Consider the following 17241-nt stretch of genomic DNA (forward strand, 5'->3'; position numbering starts at 1 on the left):
TCCTCTCTTCCTTTTTGTCTGAGTTCACATAAGCATTACGAGTTCAACACATTCAACATACTCGATAATACGATGCAGTGATTCATTATGGGCGCTTCTTCTGACTAGTCACTGTGACTCATCCGTCCACATTCATAATGAGAACATAATCACAGTAAATGGATTCACTGGGATGTTGCAGACATTCAATTTAATTAGATTTGGCACAAACGGTAGGTTTCACTGTTGCAGTGGATTGCGTTTGTTTCTCCGTTTTAATATCTATTCCCTATCTCTCCTTGCTGTTTATATTGTATAACTTAATCATCACAATATATCTGATATTGTCTGTCACGTTAACCTGACATCGTTAGCTTTAATCTAAATCTAATCTAAATTTATCTAAGTACACCACAACCATACAACACTACAGAGGAATCGTAATAATCTAAAACCTGAATTAATAATTACTATGAACTAATGATGAGTTAACCTTAACAATAACATGAGTCATGAATTCCTGCACGAATACACCATCTTAACTACATGTTAGTACATGCAGGTTAATTAATGTATTAATTAACACTTTGGGGTACACTAAATCAAACATGCTCTAGATTAGAAGAAAAGATGTATTAAAAGGGCACACAATGTAAAATTGTTCATAATTTGCCATCAGCAACTCACAAACATCAGTGAACGTCTTGCAATGTTTACATTTAACCACACAACGATGCATCAATAAGAACGATTTAATCTCATTCCGTTTTAAAGGGATACTCTACTTTTTTTTTTGGAAATAGGCTCATTTTACCACTCCCCCACACTGTAAAAAATATTGTAGGTTTAACTTTAAAAAGTAAGTAACCTGGTTGCTAAGTAAAATTTTAAGTTGATTGAACTGGAAAAAGTGGGTTAATATAATGGAGATTCATTTAATCATCATTAACGCAAAATAATATGTTATCTCAACTAAATAAATTGTTATAAAGTTGATTTGACAGAAGAAAAACTGTTGTGATAACTACACTGTAAAAAATATTGTTGGTTTAACTTAAAAAAGTAAGTAACCTGGGTTGCCTTAAAATTTTAAGTTGATTGAACTGGAAAAAGTGAGTTAATATAATGAAGGAGATTCATTTAATCATCAGAAACTCAAAATTATATGTTATCTGAACTAAATAAATTATTATAAAGTTGATTTGACAAAAGAAAATATGTTGTGATTACTACACTGTAAAAAAAATATAGTTGGTTTAACTTAAAGGCACACTATGCACTCTCTGGTTTTTTTGTAAAACAGTGACCTCTAGAGCCGCTGTGGTGTACTTGCACTGTCGTAAATAACCGTTATTCCCCTGTTACTGCATATCTACTGAACTACTGTCAAGTGCTAGACTGCTTTTTAATAATAAAGTTGCCTATCACGTTTGCTGGCTTATAGCGTTTTTACATGATTTCTGCAAAATCAGAAGTAAATAGCCTATAGTGTATAGGCTACTGTATAATTTCATTCATGTTTTTTGATTGTAATGTTAAAATTACAAAATGTCAGATGACATCAATCAAGTTAAATGTATGTCGCATTATTTCATAACATTGGACGTTATGATTTAGACATGATTACAATTTATCATAATAGCAAATTGTGTTCAATTATTTACAACCTCTAGGCTTATATATGTCCTAATAATTATGTGAGATATTGACTATGTCCTCATGGTAATCGCAAGAATCAACATCAACAGCGTCAAGATTTGATTGATTCATAATCAACACAATTTGAAGTTACAGTCGGGAAGTGTACTGTTAGTCAGGTAAACTTGATATAACAGTAACTTACACACGTCATAAGAAATCCGAACCAGACACAGGACTAAAGATACGTGATAAATACACATCACAACACCTGAGTTCAGCTGGCAAACTAGCTCTTGTGGCAAGCTCGGCAATAAAACAACATAACGGAAAAAACAACAAGACTAAGAGAAACGACTGTTTTTAGGAAGTCTGCTTAAAGCTCTGGTAATCGAAAGCTATAGACATGTGAGAATTATTGAACTGGTCTTATTATCAACAACGGATGAATGAACAGCACCGTAAAAAATTACATACCACAAGCCAGTGCAGCAACATACAATATAGAAACAACTAGTATACAAATACAAACAAGTTTATAAATAAGAGATTTACTTACAAGTCCATCAACAAGATCGCCAGGTCAGCATCGCAGTTACAATCCAGTGCAGCTTTTAAGCTCGCGCCAACGAGTGAAAGCCCGACCGAGTGGACTCTTGTCCGGTTTCTAGCACGGTCCGATTCTCTTTCCCTGTTTCGAAAGTAGCTTCATACAGTATGATGTTGTTGATGCGTGTGACGTCGTTGCCGTAAACCATTTCGTGATTCTCACGCGCTGTGTCAGGGGCGCCACTCTCAAACTTGCATGGCTGGTTTTTCCGGCGGCGTCCCCCCCAAGCTTTCCTACCAGGATGATTCGCCCTACTATGACTTTGTTAACCACCAAAACGACTTTGAAGCTGTTATATTAAGGTACAGATCTTGCATAGAGTGCCTTTAAAACCTGGGTTGCCTTCAATTTTTAAGTAGATTGAACTGGAAAAAGTGAGTTAATACAATGAAGTAGATTAATTTAATCATCAGAAACTCAAAATAATATGTTATCTGAACTAAATAAATTATTATAAAGTTGATTTGACAAAAGAAAATATGTTGTGATAACAAATCTTGAAAATATTTTTTACAGTGCAGAGTTAAACAGTTGAGTTTCACCGTTTTCGATTGTATTCAGCCGATTTTCTGATATTTAGAAGAATATCAATAACCAGACAGTTTCTGGTCTCATTGACTTCCATAGTATATTTTTTCCTACTATGGAAGTCAATGAGACCAGAAACTGTCTGGTTACTGATATTCTTCTAAATATCAGAAAATCGGCTGAATGGATTCGAAAACGGTAAAACTCAACTGTTTAACTCTGGGGGAGTTGTAAAATGAGCCTATTTCCAAAAAAAGTGGAGTATCCCTTTAAGTGACGCCACTTCTGCCATCAAAAGTGAAAAACCTACACTAATATATCCATTAAACAGATGCAATTTTTTAAATTAAAATCAGTGTTTGCACAGATGATGGTTATTTCTGTGGTTATTTTGTGGATTGGTTTACTGTCTTTCTTTATATCATAAAGCATATATCATATGTCTTGTTTTCTTTCCCCCTCAAAAGTGCACTTTCCTCTGTACAGTTCCTTCTCCATCCAAATTCAGGCACAGCACCTCTACTCTTCCACTTCTGTATAATCCACCGAAAAATCCAAATTATATCTGATTTAGAAGAGCTGAATATGTATAGAACATGTGTAATTGATAAATTACATTTTAAATATGTACTCTTGAAGGGCCAAAACAAGAAATTACATAGATACATTAACAAGTCATGAATTCATGTTACTTTATAAGTAATTAATTATAAGTTAATAATGATGTGCCCCCTCAAGTAAAGTCATGACACAATCATGTACTAACAAATCGTGAACTAAAATATGAATAAACATACAATAAGAGTGCCATCCTTATTCCTTTACACCCATAATAATTTGTTTATTTTTATTTATACAATTAAACGTCACAGGTTATACGTTTACTACACATGCACAAGGGTTCTCGTCTCCGCTCTCGCAAACCTCAACTGTGCGCATGCGTGGGTGGAACCAGACGATAGGCTTACATGTTTCCCGGCTTGACTGTTAAAAGCAGGCGATTGGCTTACCAGCGGGAGGGGCGGGGCATGTGCATACAACCCCCATCTTTGGCGTTACAGGTTTTCCCTATATAGTTGTATTGAGGATTGAGGAAGTGGCATGTCTCTATATAAATTGCCTCTGGCTTCGCTCGTGCGGACTTGGCGAGTATAAACCTAGCTTAGTTGAACCTTGACAAACTGGGGCTCAGGTCAGAGAGCAGACAGACTGGCTAACCCGGCGTCTGCTAGCTGTCTAACATCATAGAAGTCAGATAAACCCCAACACATTGAGACTCACCTAAATATCATCATATAGAGACCGTGTCTGTTCCCTGATTTAGGACATAAAAAATAAATAAAATAAAATAAAGTACAAATCTGCATTACAAATTAAATACAAAATACAAATAATGAAATGTCACTAGCTATAGAAACCCCAAAAACACAATCTTGTAATTATAAAACAGTTAATGTACAGCTTTCCATTAAGTCGCTGTGGTATTGGCAATAGGAGTGAGCAAGTAATTACCTCGTATTAACTCAGATGTAAGATGCAACCAATGTCTTCTGCTCTAATGATAAACGTTGCTTCCAATTAGCTTCTTGTGGTGTTTCATTCATTGTTGTTCAAAGCATACTAATGGTAAATCCATTCCTTGCATATACAGCACACACACATTGTCCATATTCCATATAATAATAAATAATAATTCATTACATTTATACGGCTCCTTTCTGGACACTCAAAGCGCTTCACATAGAGGGGGGAATCTCCTCAACCACCACCAATGTGCAGCTCCACCTGGATGATGCGACGGCAGCCATAATGCGCCAGACCGCTTACCACACACCAGCTTACTGGTGGAGAGGAGACAGTGATGAAGCCAATTGATATATATATGGGGATGATTAGGAGGCCATGGATTTGGCCAGGATGCAGGGGTTACACCCCTACTCTTTCAAAAGACATCCTGGGATTTTTTGTGACCACAGAAAGTCAGGACCTCGGTTTGACGTCTTTGACAGTATAGTGTCCCCATCCCTATACTGGGGCGTTAGGAGGGTGAGCACCTCACTAACACCTCTTCCAGCAGCAACCTGGTTTTCTCAGAAACAGGGTTGCCAGATAACAGCTAGGTTTTCCAGCCCAAAACCGCGAGAATGAACAAAAAAACGCCCAAATTTGTTTTGGCTTGTTTCTCCTATGGTTAAACACATTATAATCATGTGTACTTTTGCGTCCATGCGTTTTTCCTTTTTTTTAACCTGTAATTGAAAAACAAAAAAATAACAGTTGTTGTATTTTTAAAACGCAAAGTTGAACACCAAAAATTGAATTTGAACTGCAAATGCTGCAGTTAAAAACATATATTGTATAATAAATAGAATAAATAGGCCTATATAATAAATATTTATTTTTATATAATAAATAAAAAATAAATTGTGACGTATTGTTTATTTTGGCCCTTTATTAAACATTTAAAATATTCACAAATTAATATGGAAAATTTTTCGATTTTACTGGTTTTCAAAGGTCAAACCAGAGAATGTCTAATAGGATGTCCGTAGTAGATATGCTACTGAACAGAGAATCGCTGAAAGAAGGATTTGAAGTACCGATGTTTCGGCTACAAAAACCCGCCGAACTGATCCGAAACCAGCCCAATTTTTATCTACCCGCCCAAACCCGCATTTTTGCCCGCAAAAAAGATTACAAAACCGCCCAATCTGGCAACCCTGCTTAGAAGGTCTCCCATCCAGGTACTAACCAGGGGTCCGTTTCCCGAAAGCATTGTTAGCCAACTATGGTCGCAAGTTTCGTCGTTATCAGCACAGTTCAACGATTTGGTGTTTCCCGAAACCATCGTTCCAATGAACATTCGCAAACAGCATCGCGAAGTTGTGTGGTTTGAACGACAGCTCTCGACCTGTGGTTAGAGGCATCGTTTCTATATTGCAACACATTTGGAGGTAATAAATCCTTATCTTGAGCATAATGAGCAAGCTGACATTCAGTACAACCGGTGTCTTTTATTTAGAATACTTACAAATAGAATTTACATCTTTTAGTTTGTCAAAATATTCGAAGTAACGTGTTTGAAAAGTGCGCATGTGCGAACGCGCTCCATATATAAGAACGAGCCAAATATTGAGTCTGGTAATAAAGCAGAACAACTGAGAACAATTAGAAATAGTCCTCAGATGACATGTCTGTAATTTATATAAAACAAATCTAGCGTTAATTGGATCTCAAACAGTTTCATTAGAAGTAGTTATTACTCCACCACGTGCGAAACCAACGTGGTTGAACGATACTTTGCGACAGAGGGTTTCGGGAAACAATCGTGACTAGCTAGCCCAGACAGCAAACTGACATTGAATCAACGTGGAAACGACGTCTCTCATGACATCGAAACAACGTTGATTTTGCTCATCGAATTAACGTTGAACCAACGTCAGACGTCACAATTTATTTTTTTATTTAATATATAAAAATAAATATTTATTATATAGGCCTATTTATTCTATTTATTATACAATATATGTTTTTAACGGCAGCATTTGCAGTTCAAATTCAATTTTTGGTGTTCAACTTTGCGTTTTAAAAATACAACAACTGTTAATTTTTTGTTTTTCATTTAGCATTCTTCAAAGCTAAATGAAAATCGAAAATTGGTTGAAACAACGTTGATTTCAAGTTGATTTTCCGTTAGTTTTGAAAGAATGACGCGTCTGACGTTGGTTCAACGTTAATTCGATGAGCAAAACAATGTCAGATCAACGTTGTTTTTCGATGTCATGTTTCCATGTTGATTCAATGTCAGTTTGCTATCTGGGAGTTGATTTTTCCACCGATGCATCGTACTATGGTAGTGAATCAGCGAACTACGTCGTTGTACGGGAAACGCCCCCCAGGATATCTCCTTGAACATCACTCTTTATCAGTGAAGCATGGTTAAGCACCACTTAACTCAATCCAACACATATCTCTCTGTATAGGTATAATATAGGTCTCTATATTTTCTTCATAGAGGAAGGAAATGCCGTTCCAGTTATCGCATAGTTGTGACCAGAATATTAAATCTGACCTGCAGCCCTCGTCTAGCGTGACTATATCATGCATTTTCTCGAACGTTTTGAGAGTCTGGAAATAAAAGAACGACCTTGGGGAATGATCCTCATTGCAAAATTGAGATAGAACATCCTTTTTTTAGGGTAGTAAATAGAGAATAAGATCTTATAAAACCTCTAATCCCAAAGACATAAAAACCACATGATGATCTGAAAACTCCACTGGTAAAATTGAGCACTCAATGAGCCGATTAGTGAAACAGATTTGCCACTCCTGCACTAAAATGTGTCCCATGACTATCTGTTGCCCCTTCCAGCACATTTTCCAATCGGCTTCATTATCTCATACGTCAATACAGCACATATAGTCTTTTTAACTGTATGCTTTCCAACAACAAATCACGTTTCTGTCTATCCCGCCTGTTTTATTGAAATACCTGAACACTCTTCTCATGTGAATGTGGGCTGGTGGTGTGTAGTAGTAATACACTCAGTACCAAAGAACATGGCAGCAGGCCTGAGCCTTTACAAGACAGAGAAGTGGATGACGTGCATTAGTTTATACTCAGTCTGGCTCAATCTGTGTCAAAATCACACACTAAACTCATGCTAGTCCACATAAGCAGACAGCTCACAGATATGTGCAGAAACGGTTAACATTCGTGTTATATTAGAGGTGGTTTGTGGCATTATTCATAATGATGTAATGCTTATGGGAAATGGGGAAATGTGCAATTATACTGAATCTCTAAGTAACAAGCTTTCAGGAATAAAGCTTTAGAAAATTTAGGAAGAAATCACCCACATCCACTCAATAGGGAAGTGTTTTCTAATGGCAAAAACAAAATCAATTATGATCCTCAGTAGAAGAGCTTCAGGTTAAATCCTTCATGACTGACACTTTAAAGATGCATAAAAACTGCATTGTTTATCATTTAAGCTATTATAATCTTCTAAATCATCACATGTGAAATATATGCATCACATCTCTTTTGTGTTCACTATCAACATGAGGATGAAAGTGTTCATTACTGTCATTATTACCATTAAGCAAGATGCGGTTTGATTGTTCTTCTAGTGTACCGTACTGTGAAAAAGTGTAATGTTCACAATATCTGAACATGAATGAGCTTTTCACCAATATTAAAGGTGCCATAGAATGGAAAACTGTGTTTATCTTGGCATAGTTGAATAATGAGAGTTTTGTACGTGGAACAGACATACCGTGAGCCTCGAACACCATTGTTTCCTCGTTCATGTGTAAATCTGGTGTTTCTGAAAACCCCCAAAAAAGCCATTTCTGTTTAAATCGAGTGAACTAACAACATTAATGATAATTTACCCTGAGATGTCGAGAGATGTCTACAAAATACAAATGTAGATACATCTCTGTCCATCCCTTGTGTCGGTAGTGTTAATGGCTATATTTCATCAACACTAGCTCAACATTATTATTCATGACCCTAAATAAGGAAAAAAACAGCCTATTTCATGCTGGGACAAATCCTAGAGTAATAAATGAACATGTAAAACATGTAAAACCTCATCTGGAGAATCTTATCTAAGCCACAGAGCTTCATTTACTGTAGATATCAGGATAATTAAAATATACTATCAATGCATTCTATGGCACCTTTAATACCTTTAACACAATATCATTTAACATTTGGAAGGCATATTTTGTAAATATTTGTAAATATTCAACAGAAACCCTTATTTCTCATGTGGATTCAGTTCATATACTTTACATTTATCACTAAGTGTCAATAACTGGAACCTGACTTAGATTAGTGGAACTCAACATTTACTGACAGATTCATTCACAAACATCAGTGTCTTTTATTTATTTTTTATTATTGTATTTTGTTTAATGTGTTTATATTTTGTATGCTGCATGGTTTCTCTTTATGCTTTCTGTTTATTTGCTCAATGTTTTATTGTATTGCACTTTGGTGCAACTCTGCTGCTTTTAAATGTGCTATAGAAATACATTTCTACTTGGCTTGACTTGGAATGAAACTGCAAATAAAGATTTTGCTTTCAGTAGAAAAAGTTGCTATAAGATTGTGTCTTTATTTAGTCCTTACTGCATAACCATAATTTGATAAACCTGTATATGAAAAAATGTTAGTATTACATCACTGTATTAATGGCTATTCGCATTCTCCTCTGTATAACACTTGTGCTGCTGTTAATGGTTGTATATTGTGTAGTGTGGTTTGCTGATTGCTGATGCGGTTGCGTGTGCATTAACTGTAAATGATGTTTGGTGTTTCCGTAGTTAACTCAGACTATAAAAGATAAAAGATTGCAGAGCAGTTCATAAACACCATCATCATCTCCTGATGAGCAGCGTCTTCAGTCTTCAGTCTGATTCCTGGTAAGATCATGTCGTCTCATTATTGTGTCCTTGTGTTTCAGCCTTTGCTCAAACGTTAGCACATGTTGTTCAGCTCTCTAGTGTGCTTGATTATGTGGAGAAGAAACTAAAGAAATTAAGGTGGAATTGATATAAATGATACTGTACTAAGTGTGTTTTAAATGTATTATTTTGAATAAACTTTTCAAGATATCCTTAAGATCAATTTTAAGCTATTTGGAAAATATTTTAATATATTAAATTGTGCTAAAATGAAACCTTAGAGTATATTTAGTGTATTTAAGATTATTTCTTTACAGTTCATTTAAAATATACTTTCCTATTTCTTAAACTACAGTTAGAATATATCTGAAGCTTAATTTGAATGAACTTCAAGGACATTTGAATAGTATTTCAGCTCATTAGAATATTTTATTATAAAGCTGTTTTTTCAGTATTCAAATTTGTATATTAAAGGTGCACATATAATTAAATATAAATGTTAAGACATACACACTCTGAAAGAGCAGTGAGTGATTTCTTCTTTGTGTTTTGTTGTTTTATTAACATTAAAAGGATGCTTCTCCCCAAAATTAAAATGGTCATCATTTTACTTTCTCAAGTTGTTTTATACCTGAATAAGTTTCTTTCTTCTGTTGAAAATAAAAATTATTTTAGAAGAATCTGGGTAACCAAACAGTTGATGTACCCCAGTGACTTCCATAGTATATTTTTTTCCTATGGAAGTCAATGGGGTACATCAACTGTTTTGTTACCCACATTCATCAAAATATCTTCTTTTGTGTTCAGCACAAGAAATAAATGAATACAGGTTTGGAACAACATTTGAGTGAGTAAATAATGACACAATGACACAGTTTGGGTGAACTATCCCTTCAAAAGACAAGCGGCAGCATGTTTACTATTAGGCTACTGTCTCTTTAAGACCTGCATGTGACGCGTCTAGGATACACGCATTTGACAAGCAGATTTTCTCTAAATTTTCTGTTTGTTTCACTTTCTACATTAGCGAAATAAGACTCGAAAGATAACTTAGTCCAGTTAGACAGGCTTTTGGTGCATGTGCGCTAAGAACGTCTCGGTTACGCATGTAACCCTCGTTCCCTGAAGGAGGGAACAGAGACGTAGTCGACGTGTCGACTGATTGGGATCACGCTTAGAGAAACTGTCATCTTCGAGTACTATTAAAACGAGTCAATGTAATTGGTGTGCGTGAAATGCATTACACACTCAGTCGCCGTGGCGCGGCTATAAATACAGAAGTGGATGCACGCACTAGTTGTTTTTTTTTGAGGAGCCGAGCGTAACTCGGAATCAGCGGTGGTCCAGCAATAGTCGTGACGGGATTACGTCTTAGTTTCCTACTTCAGGGAACGAGAGTTACATACGTAACCGAGATTTTCCCTTTCAGTCGCTCACGTTCGACGTAGTCGACGTGTCGACTGATTGGGATCTCAATTAAAACGTCATCTACTGCTGCATCCTTCAAGTGCCTAGACAAAAGCCTTCAGATCCCCCCGCAATTAAGGAATGGACGGGGCTTAGGCCAGGGTAGTCACTGCTGTTCCTACAGGACCACTGGGAAAGGGACGCTGCAGAAGCCACATTCTGCCCGAAGGGAGATAACACGCAGAATACACATTTGAACTGGGCGATTGACCGGCAGTTTAACATATGAAATGTCACTCGGGTGGCTCCAGCCTAACAGGGGGAGACTCAACCGAACAGTGACGGCAGAGCAGGCTCTGCCAAAGGAAGACACGGGCTCTCCGCAGGGAGCTGTACCATGGAAGAAAATACAAATGGGATCGCTGTAGGGATCACAGCATATAGACCCAGACTAACACAGGTTGCACCAGTGCATTCGAGTGATAGGCCTGGCTTTTGACGTTCCGCCATGTCCGTTGCCGAAGGGTATGGGGTAAGGGTTCGGCTAAAAAGGGGAACTCAACTGGAGGAAGAATTGCGCACGTAACCAGTCCATAGGAGGGGAATGGCGCGGCAAGCTGACACAATGAACCGGGCTTACAGTGAAACTGGCTTCATGTGAAGGGAGCCCACGGGAAGCAGCGGTTCGACTAAGGTGTCGCCCAGCCCTCAACTCTAGAATATCTGTCAGCGAAGCACTCTGTGTCAATGCCTAAGTGGGAGCACACACCCATTTAAAAGAAGCTCACCATCTCGGGAATTTCACCAAGATGAAGGCAGCCACTTTCATGGGCCAACCACGCTTGGAAACAGCCTTCCCTCTCTGAAGAGCTGGTCTGAGGTCACAAGGCCTATATTCTGTGCATGTAAAACCGCAATGAAACGGACGGACAGAGAAAGCCAGGACTGGGTCTGCCTCCTTCAGGCAGTGCCTGCAGACTCACCACCTGGTCCCAGTTTAAAGGGTTAGTTCACCCAAAAATGAAAATTAAGTCATTAATTACTCACCCCCATGCTGTTCCAACCCCGTAAGACCTTCGTTCATCTTCGGAACACAAATAAAGACTTTAAGATGTGTTTTTCTCCAGTGTGTGCAGTGAATGAAGAGCTCTTTAAACACGGCAGTGGAAACTTGTGAAACATCTGTCAGTCTGTGTGTTATTCCACAAACTTCAGCTTTGACCTGCAGACCAAACACACACTCCTGTCAGTAACGTAAGTTCTTCAAGGTTTATTCCTCATTTAAAAAACCATTGTACACTTGCAGCTGTGCTGGACTGAATATTCAGAACAACATCATTCTTGCTTCTGTCATATTGTTCAAATGGAGGATTTACAAACTTTTGAAGGGACACTCCTCCCATTTGCATTAAGCTTTCCATTGTTAGAAACCCAGTCATACTATTGAATGGTCGTGCAACACTCTCTCATTTTCCCCTGAGACGAGAGAAATCCGCTATTTACCTTTTTCACTTCCTCCAAATTCATAGATTTCATAGAACAGTGTGCGACCCTCTGTAAGCCTTCTGTAAAGACTACAAGCACTAGATCCCACCCTTTCAAACCCACCCATAGGGGGTTGGGCCTAATGCGAAAATAGACCTACCAAAGATCAGTGCCAGTGCATTTGATTTCACCGGCAGAAACTTTTTGAAAATATGGACGAAGCTGAACACACAGACGTATGCATTATAGAGGATTGGGATTACACATAGTGTCAGACATCTTTTTTGGAAGCTAAGCTAGCAGGCTCTTGTTCTGTGGAGAAAGCCGAGTAGTAACTTTAGGGGTTGCCCTCCTCTTTTTCCCGGACATGTCCGGCCATCGATGTCCGGGATTCAGCTTTCGCTTTCTGCAGTCGCCATGTATTGTTTACATGTACAGCTTTTGTTTCAATCTAACTGAATTCATTCTGATTGATGAATCAGAATGCAGTGTTTACATGAACGCTAAAAAGTGATCGGTTGATGTGCGTTTTAACATTGCTTAGAAAATTCCCGCTCCTCCGTGAGAGATACGAGACCGGTAACTTACGTCTCACAGGTGTTGCTCATCGGTAATCACGCCACCGGCCTCACTCGTCCCGCTCGCCACGGTAAAAGTGACTCGCGCCGTTCTCCCGCGGCCCTCACTCGTCCCGCTCGCCACAGTAAACGTGACTCGTGCCGTTCTCCCGCGGCCCTCACTCGTCCCGCTCGCCACAGTAAACGTGACTCGTGCCGTTCTCCCGCGGCCCTCACTCGTCCCGCTCGCCACAGTAAACGTGACTCGCGCCGTTCTCCCGCGGCCCTCACTCGTCCCGCTCGCCACAGTAAACGTGACTCGTGCCGTTCTCCCGCGGCCCTCACTCGTCCCGCTCGCCACAGTAAACGTGACTCGTGCCGTTCTCCCGCGGCCCTCACTCGTCCCGCTCGCCACAGTAAACATGACTCGCGCCGTTCTCCCGCCGCCCTCACTCGTCCCGCTCGCCACAGTAAACATGACTCGCGCCGTTCTCCCGCGGCCCTCACTCATAAACGTGATGAATGGCGACTGTAAAACGCAAAAGCCGAATCTCGGACATTTTCGGGTAGACTCATAGAGATTCACAGAGAATCATTAGTAGCTTACTGTTGTTTACCTACTGTGCTCTGTTACCGGTAGGCGTGGCCTCCTAGGGCAGCGAAGCAAGTGCCTTCTGGGAGTTGTTGTCTTTCATCCACATAAGCCAAAAATACGTTTTCTGGTTTTTCTATATAAGCTCCAAATTCAAAAATAATTTCACATTTCTTCTACAAACCCAATTCCATAAAAGTTGGGACACTGTACAAATTTTGAATAAAAACAGAATGCAATGATGTGGACGTTTCAAATTTCAATATTATATTTAGAATACAACATAGATGACATATCAAATGTTAAACTGAGAAAATGCATAATTTTAAGGGGAAAATAAGTTGATTTTAAATTTCATGGCATCAACACATCTCAAAAAAGTTGGGACAAGGCCATTTTTACCACTGTGATGCCACACCCCTCTTCTTTTTAATAACAGTCTGCAAACGTCTGGGGACTGAGGAGACAAGTTGCTCAAGTTTAGGAATAGGAATGTTGTCCCATTCTTGTCTAATAAAGGCTTCTAGCTGCTCAACTGTCTTAGGTCTTCTTTGTTGCATCTTCCGCTTTATGATGCGCCAAATGTTTTCTATGGGTGAAAGATCTGGACTGCAGGCTGGCCATTTCAGTACCCGGATCCTTCTTCTACGCAGCCATGATGTTGTAATTGATGCAGTATGTGGTTTGGCATTGTCTTGTTGGAAAATACAAGGTCTTCCCTGAAAGAGACGATGTCTGGATGGGAGCATATGTTGTTCTAGAACTTGGATATACCTTTCCACATTGATGGTGCCTTTCCAGATGTGTAAGCTGCCCATGCCACACGCACTCATGCAACCCCATACCATCAGAGATGCAGGCTTCTGAACTGAGCGCTGATAACAACTTGGGTTGTCCTTGTCCTCTTTAGTACGGATGGCTTGGCGTCCCAGTTTTCCAAAAAGAACTTCAAATTTTGATTCGTCTGACCACAGAACAGTTTTCCACTTTGCTAGAGTCCACTTTAAATGAGCCTTGGCCCAGAGAAAACGCCTGCGCTTCTGTTTCCCGTTTAGATATGGCTTCTTTTTTGACCTATAGAGCTTTAGCCGGCAACGGTGAATGGCACGGTGGATTGTGTTCACTGACAATGTTTTCTGGAAGTATTCTTGAGCCCATATTGCGATTTCCATTACAGTAGCATTCCTGTGTGTGAGGCAGTGCCGTCTAAGGGCCCGAAGATCACGGGCATTCAGTATGGTTTTCCGGCCTTGACCCTTACGCACAGAGATTGTTCTAGATTCTCTGAATCTTTGGATGATATTATGCACTGTTGATGATGATAACTTCAAACTCTTTGCAATTTTTCTCTGAGAAACTCTGATAATGATAATGATAATGCTCCACTATTTTTTGCCTCAGCATTGGGGGAATTGGTGATCCTCTGCCCATCTTGACTTCTGAGAGACACTGCCACTCTGAGAGGCTCTTTTTATACCCAATCATGTTGCCAATTGACCTAATAAGTTGCAAATTGGTCCTCCAGCTGTTCCTTATATGTACATTTAACTTTTCTGGCCTCTTATTGCTACCTGTCCCAACTTTTTTGGAATTTGTAGCTCTCATGAATTCCAAAAGGAGCCAATATTTGGCATGGCAATTCAAAATGTCTCACTTTCAACATTTGATATGTCATCTATGTTGTATTCTAAATATAATATTAAAAAATTTGAAACTTCCACATCATTGCATTCTGTTTTTATTCACAATTTGTACAGTGTCCCAACTTTTATGGAATTGGGTTTGTACATAAATTACCCATTTTAAACACACATTCATCTTGAGGTGGAATGACCCTTTAATCTTACATTTCACGTATTTCAAGCTTTCTAACATTACACACACCCCACTAAAAACATGTGAAGCAAACTGAGCAAACTTTATTTCAACAATCACACAGAATATTTATCTCCGATGTTTTTAATAAAGAAATTATTTGATTACAATAGTAAATGAATGCATGTTTTTTTAAACTAATGACTGGTTTGTTATTTAGTGCCTGTCAAGATTTCATGAAACAATGGCAGAACTAAACGCCAGCATCAACGGATCAACTGGAGGAGATTATTATATCAACGGATCAACTGGAGGAGATATTAAAGATGAATGGAGTCGCCAGATGAATGAATTTCTCAACAAACTCGATGATGCACAACAATTAATTATCTGGATCATTTCACCCATCGAGATTGTAATCATGATCTTAACTCTGTGTGCGTTGTGTGCTCTTCTCAAATCTCAGCGCTCCACTCCAGTTTTTGTTATTCACTTGATTCTGTCAGATCTCATTCAGATCATTTGTAAATTAATATGGTCATTCACAAAGTCACGGGAGCTGAATAAGGCATATATTTATGGTTTTATTGCTGGTCTGTATTTTATGGCATGTGTTGCTCTTGAACGATATCTTCTGGTTTCTCATCCTATCTGGTACAGAACTCATCATTCACTGAAAGTCTGCTGTGTTATTTCTGTGATCGTCTGGTTTGTTCCTCTGATCTTTGCAGACGTTAACTCCAATTATCTGTTTAGCTCTCTGCCCGTATCGATCGCCTGTTTAATCCCCTACCCGATAATCATTCTGTTTTTTATCGGCACTTGTCGCGGTCTTTCACGCGCAATATCTCTTACTTCTGTAAAGCGCAAAAAGATTTTGGGCAGTTTGTTTCTGGTGCTTCTGACTTACACTTTTCTCATTCTCCCCTTCATAATCATGACCTTTTTTATAAAATATATTGGTTACAGTTCCACTTACGCAATGTTATTGCACAATATATTTTGGTATTTTTCTGAATATCTCCTGTTCCTGAACCCGCTGGCTGACTGTATATTGTACATGTTCATCAGGCCTGATGTCGGAGGGTTAATGAAGTCTGTTCACTGCTGTTGTAGAACTGACACACATCAGGATTCGACACACACACGGGACGAACACTCTGGAGACAGTAGTGCAGCGTTTGCCTGCTGTGTTTCAGTGCTAAATCCTGCGTCTCATTCACGGACCTGCACTTCAGTTTCAACATCATGAAGTCAATGCCATTCTGTTCACTCACACACCCTTCCTTTCTATGGCATTCAGCTTTATTAGAGACAACTCTTGATTTATCAAACTTTAAACTCAATTGCTCTGTTTGCGGCCCATAAAACACATGCGGTGAACAGAGTTTTATTAAAGATGTGTTGATGTAGTGTTGATGCTTCTGCTGGCGTTCGGGATCAGCAGGACTTTATCATACGATGGAGAGGAGGGGTGTATAAAGCACGGTTTATTCTCACTTTATTCCCCCGATAGACGGACAGATCAACAACATCAAGTAGTTTCAGCTCGTAGTCTTGCTCGTGTTCCTAATGCATGCACATTATACTCGTTTTACCAAATAACTACTATTCACACTGTTACAAAGATAGTCCACTCAAAAACTGACATAATGTACATATACTCTCATGTCCATCAAAAGATGAATAACTTTCTTTCTTCTGTGGAACATAAAAGACAATATTGTGAGATTTTTTTGTCCATACATTAGAAGTCAGTGGACAGTTTCGGGTGAACAATCCCTAAAAACTCTTGATTTAAAGTGCAGAAAGTATATCAGAAGAGATCTAAGTTTATATTAAATATTAACCAGAGCTTGCATGGAAATGAGAAGAGAGTTATTTGTAATATTGTTGTGTCTTTATAGAAGTGTTTCATGTGTCACATATGGAGACAGAGACTGTCCTGTATTCTCTCTCTTATATCATTAATATAAATAAAGAGCTCTCACCTTTGTGTGTGTGTGTGTGTGTGTGTGTGTGAGAGAGAGAAAAAGACTGGAAAAACTAGTTGAGGAACGACCACTCGAGTGGACAAAGGACCTGAGTATCACTCTTGTGTGTGTTAAACAGTCTACTTAATACAGACAGCTTCATTATAAAGATAAACAAAAAATCTCCAAAATATATAATCATAATCTATGACAAAAATGCTATTATAAACTAGATTAGTG

General features: G+C 38.7%; 1 protein-coding gene across 1 annotated transcript; it reads left to right on the forward strand.

Annotated features, from left to right (window-relative positions):
* Positions 1-15266: 15266 nt before the first annotated feature.
* On the forward strand, positions 15267-17000 carry LOC120461665 (uncharacterized). The gene has a single exon (XM_039649881.2). The coding sequence runs from the start codon at positions 15273-15275 to the stop codon at positions 16278-16280; it is 1008 nt and encodes a 335-aa protein (XP_039505815.2). The 5' UTR covers positions 15267-15272; the 3' UTR covers positions 16281-17000.
* Positions 17001-17241: the final 241 nt, after the last annotated feature.

This window comes from Pimephales promelas, chromosome 5, assembly GCF_988280905.1.
Source record: "Pimephales promelas chromosome 5, fPimPro1.hap1.1, whole genome shotgun sequence".
NCBI classification, from domain to species: Eukaryota; Metazoa; Chordata; class Actinopteri; order Cypriniformes; family Leuciscidae; genus Pimephales; species Pimephales promelas.

What these genes read in the sequence shown, in the direction of transcription:
- LOC120461665 (XM_039649881.2), top strand. Translation starts at nt 15,273, where the DNA reads ATGGCAGAACTAAACGCCAGCATCAACGGATCAACTGGAGGAGATTAT.